Source organism: Oncorhynchus gorbuscha, linkage group LG01 (genome assembly GCF_021184085.1).
Source record: "Oncorhynchus gorbuscha isolate QuinsamMale2020 ecotype Even-year linkage group LG01, OgorEven_v1.0, whole genome shotgun sequence".
NCBI classification, from domain to species: domain Eukaryota; kingdom Metazoa; phylum Chordata; class Actinopteri; order Salmoniformes; family Salmonidae; genus Oncorhynchus; species Oncorhynchus gorbuscha.
Window position 1 is genome coordinate 18841867 of NC_060173.1, and position 16410 is coordinate 18858276.

Consider the following 16410-nt stretch of genomic DNA (forward strand, 5'->3'; position numbering starts at 1 on the left):
AAAGTGCTACATCTCCATAAATAAAAACTGTAGGATCGCATGAAGAGTAAGGAGGTCAAGAATAGTGTTTGAAAATGTTACACACCACCTACTTATTTGATAACATAAATGACAAGTAATGCTAATTGTTTGAAATGTTTTTTTTTTATACCATATCCCACACCTTCCAGGGCCAGAGAGATACAAATACCCATACAAGTGCACCAGCTCCAAACCTTTTACTTGGTCTCTATAAGCCTCTAGGTCAGACAGCCACCTGTAAGTCGCTCTGGATAAGAGCGTCTGCTAAATGACTTAAATGTAAATGTAAATGAGTGTTGAATTGAACCGTTAGACAATAGAACAGGATCAATGGCGGTTTATCCTGTCAGGAAGATGAAGGATCTGGATCTGTACGGATGGAGGGACCTGTTGCTGTTTACCACTTTGGTAACACTATTAATTAGACACAGCTTAACTAATCTATTCTAGAACTCAGTAGAAGACCAATAGCCTCTTCAGGTTCACATTAATTGTTGGGCTGTTATAACAAAGATTACTAAGAGCGCAGTAATCTGTGTCCTTGCCACAACATTCAATAGTACTGATCTGAGCCAACTTGGGACATATTGTAATTAGATAAGATTTTTGATTAATAGAATGACTGTGTGGCATGATCCATTGCAGATGGTTTACTTTTAGTAGTGGTTTCTTTGCAGAAATTCGACCATGAAGGCCTGATTCACGCAGTCTCCTCTGACCATGCTGAGATGTGTCTGTTACTTGAACTCTGTGTGGCCGTGTGTGTGCCGGCTAAGGAGTATTGGTGTCTCTGAGGGGTCTTTGGCCTGGTTTGCTAACTACCTCTCTCAAGAGTGCTGTGTATTAAGTCAGAACATCTGCTGTCTCTGCCACTGCCTGTTACCAAGGGTGTACCCCAAGGCTCGATCCTAGGCCCCACACTCTTCTTAATAGGACTAGGCTCCTTTTTTCTCCACCTACTGTCTGAATGACGTGCCCAAAGTAAACTGTCTGTATCTCAGGCCCTGAAGCCAGGATATGCACATAATTGGTACCATTGGAAAGAAAACACTTAAGTGAGTATAAATGTTCAAATAATGTAGGATAAAATAATACAATAGATATGGTAGGAGAAAATCAAAAGAAAAACCAACCAGAATTTTTAATTTTGAGAGACCATTCAAAAGAAAGGTAATATTGAAAATTAGCTCCCTGGATGCAATTCCTGTGGCTTCCACAGGGTGTCAGAAGTCTATGTTCAAGGCTTGTAACAAATAAGAAATATCAGTTTTAGCAGAAGGATACAGTCTTGGAAATGTGTGTTTGCGCGCGCTATTAAGACATTACACACCTGCTAAAATCGGTTTCCTATTGAACATACTTCTTTCTGTAATAAATATTCTAGTTTGATGACATTTTAGGGTATCTGAGGAGTAACTAGAAACCCATTTTGACTTGTTGAAACAAAGTTTAGTGGTAGATTTTAGGACTCCTTTCTCTGCATGTTGAACGAGTGGAATATTCAAATCGATGGCGCCAACTAAACAGACTTTTTGGGGTATGAAGAATAATTTTATCAAACAAATCAACACTAGATGTTATAGCTGGGACCCTTTGGATGACAAATCAGAGGAAGATTTTCAAAAAGTAAGTGAATATTTAATCGTTATTTGTGAATGTATGAAACCTGTGCCGGTGGAAAAATATTTTAATGTGGGTTGCCGTCCTCAAACAATCGCATGGCATGTTTTCTCTGTAATAGCTACTGTAATTGGACAGTGCAGTTAGATTAACAAGAATGTAATCTTTCAGCTGATATAAGACACTTATATGTACATACATTTTTAAAATCCATATTATTTATGATTATTCATTTGAATACTCCAGTTTAACTGGAAGTTGTCCCACTAGCAGGACCCCTAGTCCTAAGTGTTTACATCAACAACATAGCTCAGGCAGTAGGAAGCTCTCTCATCCATTTATATGCAGATGATACGGTCTTATACTCAACTGGCCCTGGATTTTGTGTTTAATGCACTACAAAAAAAGCTTTCTTAAGTGTCCAACCAGCTTTCTCTGCCCTTAATCTTGTTCTGAACACCTCCAAAACAAAGGTCATATGGTTTGGCACGAAGACTACCTCAGAGGTTTTAGAGCTTGGGGTAGTCACCTCATACAAGTACTTGGGAGTATGGCCAGACGGTACACTGTCCTTCTCTTAGCACATATCAAAGCTGCAGGCTAAAGTTAAATCTAGACTTGGTTTCCTCTATCGTAATCGCTCCTCGTTCACCCCAGCTGATGAATTTACCCTCATTCAGATGACGATCCTTCCCATGCTAGATTATGGAGACATCATTTATAGATTGGCAGGTAAGGGTGCTCGAGTGGCTACATGTTCTTTACCATTCAGCCATCAGATTTGCCACCAATGCTCCTTATAGGACTCATCAGTGCACTCTATACTCCTCTGTAAACTGGTCGTCTCTTTATATCCGTCGCAAGCCCCACTGGTTGTTGCTTATTTTTAAAATCCTCTTAGGACTCACTCCCCCCTATCTGAGATATCTACTGCAGCCCTCATCCCCCACATACAACACCCGTTCTGCCAGTCACATTCTGTTAAACGTCCCCAAAGCACACACATCCCTAGGTCACTCGTCTTTTCAGTTCGCTGCAGGTAGCGACTGGAACGAGCTAGAAAAAAAACTGTGTTCATTGTTTGCAGTAACTTCGCAAACAGACTTGGCAGTTTCACTATTATTGATTCCAGCTTTAAGGCAATATCTAGGCCTATGAGAGTGATGCAGCTCTGAATTTTTGTTTTTCAACTATTTTAAGGTAATCTATAAATATATTCAGGCCCTATGTTCCTCCAGGAATGAAGAGAATTAAGTAAGTAATATAAATATATTGAGGAGTAAAGTACGTAAAGGGCAATCCATTTATCAGGTTGAGAGAATGACAGGGGGAAGAGGAAAAGGTCAATCAGGATGATTTACTAGGCCAACTGCTGAGAGAAGACCGGTCACCACTGAAAAGCAACACATCCAAATGTTGTTCTGTCACGTTCTGACCTTAGTTATTTTGTTATGTCTTTGTTTTAGTATGGTCAGGGCGTGAGTTGGGTGGGTTGTCTATGTTCTTTTTTCTATGATTTGGTATTTCTGTGTTTGGCCTGGTATGGTTCTCAATTAGAGGCAGCTGTCAATCGTTGTCCCTGATTGAGAACCATACTTAGGTAGCCTGGTTTCACTTTTAAGTTGTGGGTGCTTATTTCCTGTTTAGTGTTTTTGTCTTCCACCTTCCGGGACTGTTTGTTTGTTATTTATTGTTTTGTTCAGTGTTCTAGTACTTCATTCAAAGCTATGAACACTTACCACGCTGCGCATTGGTCCTCCTCTCTTTCTCCCAATGACGAACGTTACATGTTCACATTCCCACAAGGTTCATTGAGTATTAAAGGTCCAGTGCAGTCACAATTCAGTTTTCTGTGTTTTATATAATATTGTACAACAGCTGATGAAACTAACACTATAAAAGCATTTGGTCACACTTTATTTGGATAGTCTATGTAGATGCTCCACAGATGGTCATACTATCTTTATTTTTTATTTCAACTTTACTTAATTCATAGGGATAGGCATCCCGTTGTGCAGCACCTTGCGTCACCATCGCAGAATTTAGAGAAACAACAAGTGTCGGTACATAAGTGTCTTATATCGTCTGAAAGCTTAAATTCTTGTTAATATAACTGCACTGTCCAATTTATAGTAGCTATTACTGTGAGAAAATGCAATGCTATTGTTTGAGGAGAGCTCCTAACAACAAAACCCCTTTTCACCACGATAGGTTTGATAAATTCACCTTTGAAGGTGAAATGTGTACTTATATCTGGAAATCTTGCTCTGATTTATAATCCAAAGGGTCCCAGAGATAACATGAAGTGTCGTTTTGTTAGATAAAATCCTTTTTCATATCCTAAAAAGGTCCATATAGCATGCACGATCGATTTTGTATTTCCATTCACCCATTCACACACTCATTCAATTTGCAAAGAAAGGAATCTGGGAAAATCTAGCCCTAAACATTGTTTCAATCAGTCAAATCACGTTTGTATGTATTCTTCAGAGATCCTAGAATCTAACCAGACTTTACTATATCATTAGGGGTGTAGTATATCCTATAGGACACAATATTTGTTCAGAGAGCGACTCCTTCATGACACGCAGATGATGCGGGCGGTCTTCACTTGATCGACTGTAACTTTGTCAAATAAGCACCAAATCGGGGTCAAACAAAGCTAGCTAGATAGCCAATGGGCTGGGCTTTACGGGAGTATCTGGTAACCCAGTATCTGTCGCAAAATGTAGCTGCTAACCTTGTGCGACATCAAGCCTTTTCATTTTGAACAAAAATTATAAGAATGTGGAGAGTTATGAAGTTATGAAAACTGGTTGTTTTGCAATTGTGGAACTTATAATATGGCTACTAATGCTGGAAAAGCTAAATTAAAGTCCAAGTATACAGATTTGACGATATCCTAGCAGAAAAATGTCATATGAAGTGAATGCCTCCTTCACGATTTGCCCAATTATACCTGGGTGACTTCACACCAAATGTCATGTAGTTTGCTCATACTTCAAGTTATCCATCTGAAACTTTGCACATACACTGCTGCCATCTTGTGGATAGATGTAGGACCAGTTCTGTTGCATTTCAAATATGGTGGTAGGAAAAAATAGTTGTTTTTTTATTTTGTATTTTCTTCTACCAGATCTATTGTGTTATATTCTCCTACATTCAATTCTCATTTCCACAAACTTCAACGTGTTTCCTTTCAAATGGTACCAAGAATATGCATATCCTACAGTCAACACAATAGAAAAATGTGTATACAGTGTGTGCAACTGAAGTAAGGAGGTAAGGCAATAAATAGGCCAATAGTGGTGAAGCAATTCCAAATTTGCAATTAACACTGGAGTGATAGATGTGCAGATGAGGATGTGCAAGTAGAAATACTTGTGTGCAAAAGAGCAGAAAAACAAAAACAAATATGGGGGTGAGGTAGGAAGTTGGTTGGATGGACTATTTACAGATGGGCTGTGTACAGCTGCAGTGATCGGTAAGCTGCTCTAACAGCTGATGCCTAAAGTTAGAGAGGGAGATGTGAGTCTCCAGCGTCAGTGATTTTGGCAATTCGTTCCAGTCATTGGCAGCAGAGAACTGGAAGGAAAGTCGGCCAAAGGAGATGTTGGCTTTGGGGATGACCAGTGAAATATACCTGCTAGAGCGCGTGCTACGGGTGGGTGTTGCTATGGTGACCAGTGAGTTGAGATAAGGTGGAGCTTTACCTAGCAAAGACTTATAGATGACCTGGAGGCAGTAGGTTTGGCAACGAGTATGTAGCGTTGATAAGAAACTGCTTGTTAAGGTTACGGTTAGGATTAGGATTAGAATAAGGGTAAGTGTAGGGTTAGGATAATGGTTAAGTTTAGGGTTAGGATAATAGTTAGTAGAAATGTTACTGATGTAGAGCATCTACAGATGGACTTCCCTAATAAAGTGTTACCAAAAATTGGATCAGTGTTATTTCCTGATAGTTGCTGGTTGAAAGTACAATCTACACAGGAGCTTCTAATCAGCAGGTTTGCATGGGCGGAAGTTTCAGCTTTCCATAGTGGCGTCACCATGTGGTAAATTGGTTAATAGACCAATAACAAAGAGAGTTTTCAGTTTACTCCAGTTTTCCCCTCCCCATTATAAGTCATTTTTGCTCAATATAATTTTTGCCCACAATTACAGCAAAGTACTTCATTGTTACCCAGAAATTATTTGATATTGATATAAAACGCCTGCATTGGGCCTTTAAGAATATTTTATTCACAAGATGACAACAGAATCATCCCAAACTCTGTTATTGTTAACTAGTCAAACATGAGTACTACCTTAGGTAGTTCTAATGTGTTAGCTTACTCTGATTCTGTCAGTGTACATTTAGCAGATAACAGCCCAGGGTAGCACAGCTAAAGTGGGGAATCATGTCGTTCCACAGTGGGTCACAACTGCTGACTTACTGTCTGATGTTGTAATAAGATGACATGGTCTTACACACGCCGGCTATCGCAAAGCCATTTCCCCTCTCCATCTCCCTTTGTCTCCCTCGGTTTCTCTCTACTAACATGGTAGCAACACACCCTGTCTATTAAGAGGCCCTTTAAAAAGAGAGAGAGTGAGATCCCAGGGTGGTGGATAATTACAGAAGATAGACTGCCAGCATTCTCACTCAGCCATATTGGGGGCCTTTAGAGCTCCAGTGTAATTTCATGGAAAGAGCACAAGTTACCATAATTCCACCACTGACTTGATTGAAGTGCTTCAACAAATAGAGAGAACTGTTATGCTATAGTCTGCAGATGGAAGTGGTTCATTTGATTATTTAGTCTGAGAGGGATGGGTTATATAGTTCCACCCCTAATCTCTCCTCTGTCTGTGTGTGTGTGTGTGTGTGTGTGTGTGTGTGTGTGTGTGTGTGTGTGTGTGTGTGTGTGTGTGTGTGTGTGTGTGTGTGTGTGTGTGTGTGTGTGTGTGTGTGTGTGTGTGTGTGTGTGTGTGTGTGTGTGTGTGTGTGTGTGTGTGTGTGTGTGTGCGTGCAGAGGCCGAGCATGTCTGTGTGTGATTTGTACCACTTTACGATGGAAACCTCATGCTGTGCGTTCTGAGTGACCATGTCGGTATTGCAAAGTGTGGACTGATGATTATGTAGGTTAGAGGTCACTGTGGTTCCTTGCCCTATGTTGACAGCCTTGATAAATCAACTCCTTTGTTTGATTCAATTGATAGTGATATTGGACACGGGCCAGAGAGCAGTATTAGCGCGCCCTAATGTTGTTTTGGATACAGTAGATTGCATTAGATCTGCCATTACAACCATCCAGAAAGAACACTTATTGATGCTTGAATGAATGTGCCAATATTACATTTTCCACCATGGCACCAGACCTTTTCCAGACTCCCTATCAATGTCATGGTCTAAAAAATTAAAAGTCAACAACAACAACCTCCAAAATCATTCACATTCCTTGCAGGACAGGACATGAATTACAATGCACAAAGAACAAGACAATAAACAGCATACATTATTAGTGTCCTTAGCAACCATGTCGATTGATCTCTGGTGGATGTGATGCAAGGTGTTTTAGAGGCTTTGAAATGGAACATCAAAGTAATTAACTACCAGAGTTGAGACCCATTTATAGCAACATGCATTTTTCATATACAGCACATTAGAATAATGTAGCACATCAGACAGCATGTTATTCTTAAACTTTTAGCTTAACTTTTGAAGTCACATTTTGGGACACTATTCCTACAGACATTAATTTTCCAATTCAGGTCCGTCATCATTGAGTGAGCAATGAGCATAAATGGAGCTGTGTTTGCCTTTCAGTATATTCAAACTTCTGTTACTTCATTAGTGAACATATTCCCTTAGTAAAACCCATTCCATAGAGAACACAGTGTGCTATATGAGGAACTAAACCAAGTTGCCAATATTGACGATGGGCTTGTCAGAGCCATGACAGCCAGGCAGAGAAGCCGGATATCCCTGGCAACAGAGCTCCAGCAGAGTTTGAGCTAGCTAGCTTCTCAGGGAGGCTGTGTGTGTGTGATACTGGGACTGACCACTAACCAGGCAGGAGGTGACCAGGTCAGTCCTGATAATGAGCGCTTCTCTGTGGAGAGCTGGACTGACCTTTCCTGCTGATGCAGAATAATGGGACTTCCCTCCCACTGAGCCCAGGGGCCTGCTGACAGGAACCTTCACACAGGGGGAATGATCTGTTATAACACGCCTGTAGAGCTAAGGGTTAAGGAGCACACTCGCACCAGTGGGGGCTGCTGAGGGGAGGACGGCTCATAATAATGGCTGGAATGGAATGGCATCAACCACATGGAAACCACATGTTTGATGTATTTGATACCTTTCCAACTATTCAGCTCCAGCCATTACCACGAGCCCGTCCTCCCCAACTAAGGTATCACCAACCTCCAGACACGCACACAAACACGCACTCACACAAAGCTTAATTCAGATGTCAGGCTAGTGCTAGCCAAGCCTGAAGATGCTGCTTATTTAGAGTGGGCTCCCAGCTTCTAAAACCTACAGGATTAACAGGGTTGTCAGGGTTACCTACCATTGTGAGGTGCATGCCTCAACTGGAGGTGAGACTCGTGGCCTCCATATTCCCTGCCGGTAACTAACCGTGTGAGCGATGCTGGTGTCTGACGAACGCATCACTCTCTCACAGAAAATCTATTTTCAAAGGTGATAATTGGAGTGCTGCTCTTCCTGTTAACTCAAACACGGTTCACTGTGAACCAGCAGAATCTCTAACAGGGATGCCAGAGCTATAATGTATGGTGACATCGTGAGACATTCAGTTACTAAACATTTTTCACTGATGTTTTCACTGCTTTGTAGGACAATGTGGACTTGGGCGATCTCATGTTCTCCCTGTGTTACCTACCAACGGCTGGAAGGCTGACCATCACAATGATCAAGGCTAGGAACCTCAAAGCCATGGACATCACTGGAGCCTCAGGTAGGGTCAACCGTGTGGGGACTGGGGCTCTAGTCTAATATGACAGGGTAATATATCAAATGGAATTGTAATTTCTGTCTCCCGTTCTTTTAATAACATTGGCCAATGAGCAGAAGGCATGACAAAACATATCCACGTTGCGTGACTGTTGAGGAGGCCATGTCTGCATCCGAAATGGCATCATATTCCCTGTATAGTACAGTACTTTTGACCAGAGGCCTAATGCGGACATACCCCATCTGTTACTCCTTGGGTTTACCCTTTCCCTCCCTGTGTCCCAACTCTCTCTAGATCCCTATGTGAAGGTGTCTTTGATGTGTGAGGGACGGAGATTGAAGAAGAGGAAAACGTCCACCAAGCGAAACACTCTGAATCCAGTCTACAACGAAGCCATAGTATTTGATGTCCCTCCTGAGAGCATTGATCAGATCAGTCTCCTAATAGCAGTGATGGACTACGATCGGTAAATACATGAACACATTTTGTTTCTGTTTGATTTTCTGCAAATAGCCGACAAGTTTGTGGTGACTACGATACACTGAACAGAAACTGAGAAAACAGTATATTAGACATATCCAAACACATAGCTGAGCCTCCCTAAGTGTAACACGTTTTAGTTGTTCATGGGTTTGGAAAGCAGCTGGCATTCTGTTAACCCAGCTCAATAGAGAGAGAGTGAAAACAACAGACTCCTTGCCTCCCGATGCTGTTCAGAGTAAATATTTGAGGAGTTGATATAATCTGCCAAACATCACTATAATTATTACACCAAAGAACACGCTGTTGGACAGGACACCAAACCTACAGGGCTTTTTATTCTGTAAGACATACTTACGACATTATTTTTATTATCATTAAGTGAAAATGTGTAGACAAGCACAAATCCACATGATTTTAAACAAAAACATGAATGGCAGTGCATGGAAACGGAAGGTTTTGATGAGACTGTATGTTTGATGTGACCCCCGTCCCACAGTGTAGGTCACAACGAGATCATTGGAGTGTGTAGGGTGGGCAACGAGGCAGAGAGCCTGGGTCGAGGCCACTGGAACGAGATGCTGTCGTACCCCCGCAAGCCCATCGCCCACTGGCACCCCCTAGTAGAGGTACAGTTTGTGTGTGTGTGTCAATCCATTAATAATGTATGTCCGCCCGTCCGTCTTTCTGTGGGAGTCAATGTGTATACTGATGGAAGAAAGACTCTTTTATCCTTGACATTATGACCACACATCTCAAAGGGAAGTAGACAACAAGCCACAGAGCTCTCCTTCTCCAGCGTGTGTAGGGACAATAAAAGCACACATCTCAAAGGGAAGTAGACAACAAGCCACAGAGCTCTCCTTCTCCAGCGTGTGTAGGGACAATAAAAGCACACATCTCAAAGGGAAGTAGACAACAAGCCACAGAGCTCTCCTTCTCCAGCGTGTATAGGGACAATAAAAGCACACATCTCAAAGGGAAGTAGACAACAAGCCACAGAGCTCTCCTTCTCCAGCGTGTGTAGGGACAATAAAAGCACACATCTCAAAGGGAAGTAGACAACAAGCCACAGAGCTCTCCTTCTCCAGCGTGTGTAGGGACAATAAAAGCACACATCTCAAAGGGAAGTAGACAACAAGCCACAGAGCTCTCCTTCTCCAGCGTGTATAGGGACAATAAAAGCACACATCTCAAAGGGAAGTAGACAACAAGCCACAGAGCTCTCCTTCTCCAGCGTGTGTAGGGACAATAAAAGCACACATCTCAAAGGGAAGTAGACAACAAGCCACAGAGCTCTCCTTCTCCAGCGTGTGTAGGGACAATAAAAGCACACATCTCAAAGGGAAGTAGACAACAAACCACAGAGCTCTCCTTCTCCAGCGTGTGTAGGGACAATAAAAGCACACATCTCAAAGGGAAGTAGACATTTACATTTACATTTAAGTCATTTAGCAGACGCTCTTATCCAGAGCGACTTACAAATTGGTGCATTCACCTTATGACATCCAGTGGAACAGTCACTTTACAATAGTGCATCGAGCCACAGAGCTCTCCTTCTCCAGCGTGTATAGGGACAATAAAAGCACACATCTCAAAGGGAAGAAGACAACAAGCCACAGAGCTCTCCTTCTCCAGCGTGTATAGGGACAATAAAAGCACACATCTCAAAGGGAAGTAGACAACAAGCCACAGAGCTCTCCTTCTCCAGCGTGTATAGGGACAATAAAAGCACACATCTCAAAGGGAAGTAGACAACAAACCACAGAGCTCTCCTTCTCCAGCGTGTGTAGGGACAATAAAAGCACACATCTCAAAGGGAAGTAGACATTTACATTTAAGTCATTTAGCAGACGCTCTTATCCAGAGCGACTTACAAATTGGTGCATTCACCTTATGACATCCAGTGGAACAGTCACTTTACAATAGTGCATCGAGCCACAGAGCTCTCCTTCTCCAGCGTGTATAGGGACAATAAAAGCACACATCTCAAAGGGAAGTAGTAGACAACAAGCCACAGAGCTCTCTTTCTCCAGTGTGTATAGGGACAATAAAAGCACACATCTCAAAGGGAAGTAGACAACAAGCCACAGAGCTCTCCTTCTCCAGCGTGTATAGGGACAATAAAAGCACACATCTCAAAGGGAAGTAGTAGACAACAAGCCACAGAGCTCTCCTTCTCCAGCGTGTGTAGGGACAATAAAAGCACACATCTCAAAGGGAAGTAGACAACAAGCCACAGAGCTCTCCTTCTCCAGCGTGTATAGGGACAATAAAAGCACACATCTCAAAGGGAAGTAGACAACAAGCCACAGAGCTCTCCTTCTGCAGCGTGTATAGGGACAATAAAAGCACACATCTCAAAGGGAAGTAGTAGACAACAAGCCACAGAGCTCTCTTTCTCCAGCGTGTATAGGGACAATAAAAGCACACATCTCAAAGGGAAGAAGACAACAAGCCACAGAGCTCTCCTTCTCCAGCGTGTATAGGGACAATAAAAGCACACATCTCAAAGGGAAGTAGACAACAAACCACAGAGCTCTCCTTCTCCAGCGTGTGTAGGGACAATAAAAGCACACATCTCAAAGGGAAGTAGACATTTACATTTACATTTAAGTCATTTAGCAGACGCTCTTATCCAGAGCGACTTACAAATTGGTGCATTCACCTTATGACATCCAGTGGAACAGTCACTTTACAATAGTGCATCGAGCCACAGAGCTCTCCTTCTCCAGCGTGTATAGGGACAATAAAAGCACACATCTCAAAGGGAAGTAGTAGACAACAAGCCACAGAGCTCTCTTTCTCCAGCGTGTATAGGGACAATAAAAGCACACATCTCAAAGGGAAGTAGACAACAAGCCACAGAGCTCTCCTTCTCCAGCGTGTATAGGGACAATAAAAGCACACATCTCAAAGGGAAGTAGACAACAAGCCACAGAGCTCTCCTTCTCCAGCGTGTATAGGGACAATAAAAGCACACATCTCAAAGGGAAGTAGTAGACAACAAGCCACAGAGCTCTCCTTCTCCAGCGTGTGTAGGGACAATAAAAGCACACATCTCAAAGGGAAGTAGACAACAAGCCACAGAGCTCTCCTTCTCCAGCGTGTATAGGGACAATAAAAGCACACATCTCAAAGGGAAGTAGACAACAAGCCACAGAGCTCTCCTTCTCCAGCGTGTATAGGGACAATAAAAGCACACATCTCAAAGGGAAGTAGTAGACAACAAGCCACAGAGCTCTCTTTCTCCAGCGTGTATAGGGACAATAAAAGCACACATCTCAAAGGGAAGTAGTAGACAACAAGCCACAGAGCTCTCTTTCTCCAGCGTGTATAGGGACAATAAAAGCACACATCTCAAAGGAAGTAGTAGACAACAAGCCACAGAGCTCTCTTTCTCCAGCGTGTATAGGGACAATAAAAGCACACATCTCAAAGGGAAGTAGTAGACAACAAGCCACAGAGCTCTCTTTCTCCAGCGTGTATAGGGACAATAAAAGCACACATCTCAAAGGGAAGTAGTAGACAACAAGCCACAGAGCTCTCTTTCTCCAGCGTGTGTAGGGACAATAAAAGCACACATCTCAAAGGGAAGTAGTAGACAACAAGCCACAGAGCTCTCTTTCTCCAGCGTGTATAGGGACAATAAAAGCACACATCTCAAAGGGAAGTAGTAGACAACAAGCCACAGAGCTCTCTTTCTCCAGCGTGTATAGGGACAATAAAAGCACACATCTCAAAGGGAAGTAGTAGACAACAAGCCACAGAGCTCTCTTTCTCCAGCGTGTATAGGGACAATAAAAGCACACATCTCAAAGGGAAGTAGTAGACAACAAGCCACAGAGCTCTCTTTCTCCAGCGTGTATAGGGACAATAAAAGCACACATCTCAAAGGGAAGTAGTAGACAACAAGCCACAGAGCTCTCTTTCTCCAGCGTGTATAGGGACAATAAAACAACACATCTCAAAGGGAAGTAGGGAAGTAGACAACAAGCCACAGAGCTCTCTTTCTCCAGCGTGTATAGGGACAATAAAAGCACACATCTCAAAGGGAAGTAGACAACAAGCCACAGAGCTCTCCTTCTCCAGCGTGTATAGGGACAATAAAAGCACACATCTCAAAGGGAAGTAGTAGACAACAAGCCACAGAGCTCTCTTTCTCCAGCGTGTGTAGGGACAATAAAAGCACACATCTCAAAGGGAAGTAGTAGACAACAAGCCACAGAGCTCTCCTTCTCCAGCGTGTGTAGGGACAATAAAAGACAAGCGGGATTACGTAACACAAATGTCTACTTGACTTGATGTGCCATAAACACAACAATCCATCCATGTAGCGGGAGAAGAGGCTTCATTCACTAACCTATTTAGAAACACTACTCCTCCACCCTCATTAATTGACCAGAAACAGTTCCTGGACTATGTACATATTTACAGTCATGCAGGCAACACAGTGAAATAACTGAAGTGCCTGTCATTGACTAACATTGTAGCTGCACAGTCAGCCCTGGGGTGTATTCACTAGAACCAAACAGAACCAAACGGAAGCTTACTTAACCCATCAACCACACGCACGCACACACGCACACACACTTGACTTTTCATTATTTCCCCCGGCGGCTGTTCATGCCTTGGTGTTTTGAAATCTTTGTGCAAGACTCGCTGACCCTCAAGACCACAGACAGTTGTCATCAATAATTCACATCCCAGGCCACACCCTCTTTATTAATATTCTCTCTAAAACAGCCATTTAAACTGTGCTCAAACCTGACCTCTCTCTCTCTCTCCATCCATCCATTATCCATCCATCCATCCTTTTTAAGCTATTAAATGCCAGCTGGAAAATGCATGCTAGTTGTTAAAGGAACTGCGATTTGAATTGGAGGTCTTGTAAAAGTAGAAACATTGAATTAGTGTTGTTATGAAACATTGAATTAGTGTTGTTATGAATCGGAGCATTAGTGTTGTTATGAAACATTGAATTAGTGTTGTTATGAATCGGAGCATTAGTGTTGTTATGAAACATTGAATTAGTGTTATGAATCGGAGCATTAGTGTTGTTATGAAACATTGAATTAGTGTTGTTATGAATCGGAGCATTAGTGTTGTTATGAAACATTGAATTAGTGTTGCTATGAATCGGAGCATTAGTGTTGTTATGAAACATTGAATTAGTGTTGTTATGAATCGGAGCATTAGTGTTGTTATGAAACATTGAATTAGTGTTGTTATGAATCGGAGTATTAGTGTTGTTATGAAACATTGAATTAGTGTTGTTATGAATCGGAGCATGGCATTGCGGAGGCACAGTGCGTGACAATTGATTTGTGGACAGAGGCGCAACAGAACGCAAAGGGGGGCCGGGCGGTACACACAGAGGACAATGTTTGTGTAAAACGAATGAAATCTTCAGAGTGCATTATGTGACTTCAGCCTCCTAGTTTCCATTTGCCGAAATTAGATTTCACTTCTGAATCTTTCCTCTTCGTGCAATTCAGCTGCCCATTGTATTCCTAGACCCCATATACTGTAGCCTGGTTGTTATGTTCATCTCTCTGACTGTGTTTCTGTCTCCTATCTTTGTGTTCTCTAGTGGGTGGGCCAGGGGACTGCAGGTGGAAGTCAGGGCGGTTCCACCAACTCTCTGAAGACTCCTCCCTCACCATGATATTATTATTATTATTATTATTATGTGGAGAACACAGGGTGGTGAAGAAGAGGATCAAGAGGGCCTCAAGCATCAAAAGAGTAGGAGAGAGCATTAAGCTGATGGTAGATTTTACACTCAGTTTCCCCGACACAGATTTAGCTTAGTCCTGTACTAAGAAACATGCTACATAGAGAATCTCCATTTAACAGTGCTTTTGATCCAGGACCAGGCTTAAACCATGTCCGAGAAACCAGCCCTATGTGCTCCCACTGCAGAGCCTGTGCCTCCATGACATTCTTGCATGGGGGACCATATTTAGTCAACTGCATGTCCAGTGACCATTCATTAGTACTATTTGTTTAAAACGCAACAAAGTGTTCCAGTTTCAGTTGGGAGGTAACTGTATAGTCTTGTTTATGTCTTGTTTATCACACATTGTTACAATGAATTGGTATTTGTTCTTTGGGTACAGTGCATGGGTTCTTTCTTTTTCCCTGTAATATTGTCATTTCTAATGCTCTTTGGTTGATTACATGTGAAATGCTAGCATACTGTAAACACAAAATGTACCATGAAACTAAGACCTAGTATGTAAATTGTCCATTCAGATGTTACTAAATAAATATTTCTATAGTAGTTCCAGTGATCATACTGAAGAATGCACATACTTGTAGAAAGCTTTGACACAACATGCTCTACAGATAGTTTGTGGATAGTATGACCATATGTTGATAAGCAGCATGCTAATGCTACTGTGAGGGTTAGGTTTTTTTTCACCTTTATTTAACCAGGTAGGCTAGTTGAGAACAAGTTCTCATCAGGTTTAGAATAAGGGTAAAGGTTAAGGCTAGGGTCAGTGGATAGTTAGTCTGGAGAGCATCTACAGATGGACAATCCACAAAAAAAGTATTGAAGTTTACCACAAAGGTGATTTTATGATCTCAACAGTGAATTGCTGTGTCAGGAAGAAAAAAGAAAATAGACAGAGGCCTTAGAGCCTGTCCTGAACACTTTTCCCCACAAAACCCACTCTCTTCACACCTGCGGTTGGAGGGTTGAGGGTTAGAAGTCCCCAACTGGCCAAAGACATTGACACACATGACGGATGCCAAGACTGTTGACAGACAAACAAACAGTAACGAGGTGGGGTTGTGTCACACAAGGAGCTAACAAAAATACATACAAATGTCTGCTCTATCAAAAATTACAACCAACTGGAGGTAAATGGAAGGGGGACATAGTCGACAGACAAGTTACCCTACATTAAAGACCAAAATGTTGAATAATAATAATAATAATGTGATAAATAAAAAGTATACCAGTTCCATTTAAAGACCAACAAATGTACAGCTGTGCCATACAGGTTGCTAAATAGTTGGGAAGAGATTTTTTCCGATGTGCTGATTCCATGGCACATGATTTATGAACTGATTACAAAGCAGCTAATGGGGATACTTAATAAATGCAAAAAAATACAAATACACAAAACAACGCCTGATTTTTCAGGAATGGCTGAAAAATCTCAACATTTACTTAAAACGTAGTCTGCAAATAGCACTGCTGGGTGATTTGAAAAGCCATAGTCAATCGATCAATAATACTCTTAGTAAAAATCTACATTTTTTTATTTAGAATCTGCAGGAACTATGAGAATGGAAAGGTTCAGAACTTTTGTGA

At 41.9% G+C, this 16410-nt stretch overlaps 1 protein-coding gene across 1 annotated transcript in view; it reads left to right on the plus strand.

The window, feature by feature from the left end:
- Positions 1 to 15519, plus strand: part of LOC124034205 (synaptotagmin-9-like) — a 31515-nt gene extending 15996 nt beyond the window's left edge. Inside the window, exons 4-7 of the mRNA XM_046347084.1 lie at positions 8486 to 8606; positions 8898 to 9069; positions 9583 to 9712; positions 14677 to 15519. Coding sequence (XP_046203040.1) covers positions 8486 to 8606; positions 8898 to 9069; positions 9583 to 9712; positions 14677 to 14751 — 498 coding nt within the window. The 3' untranslated portion in view covers positions 14752 to 15519. The remainder of the gene's footprint in view (positions 1 to 8485; positions 8607 to 8897; positions 9070 to 9582; positions 9713 to 14676) is intronic.
- Positions 15520 to 16410: the final 891 nt, after the last annotated feature.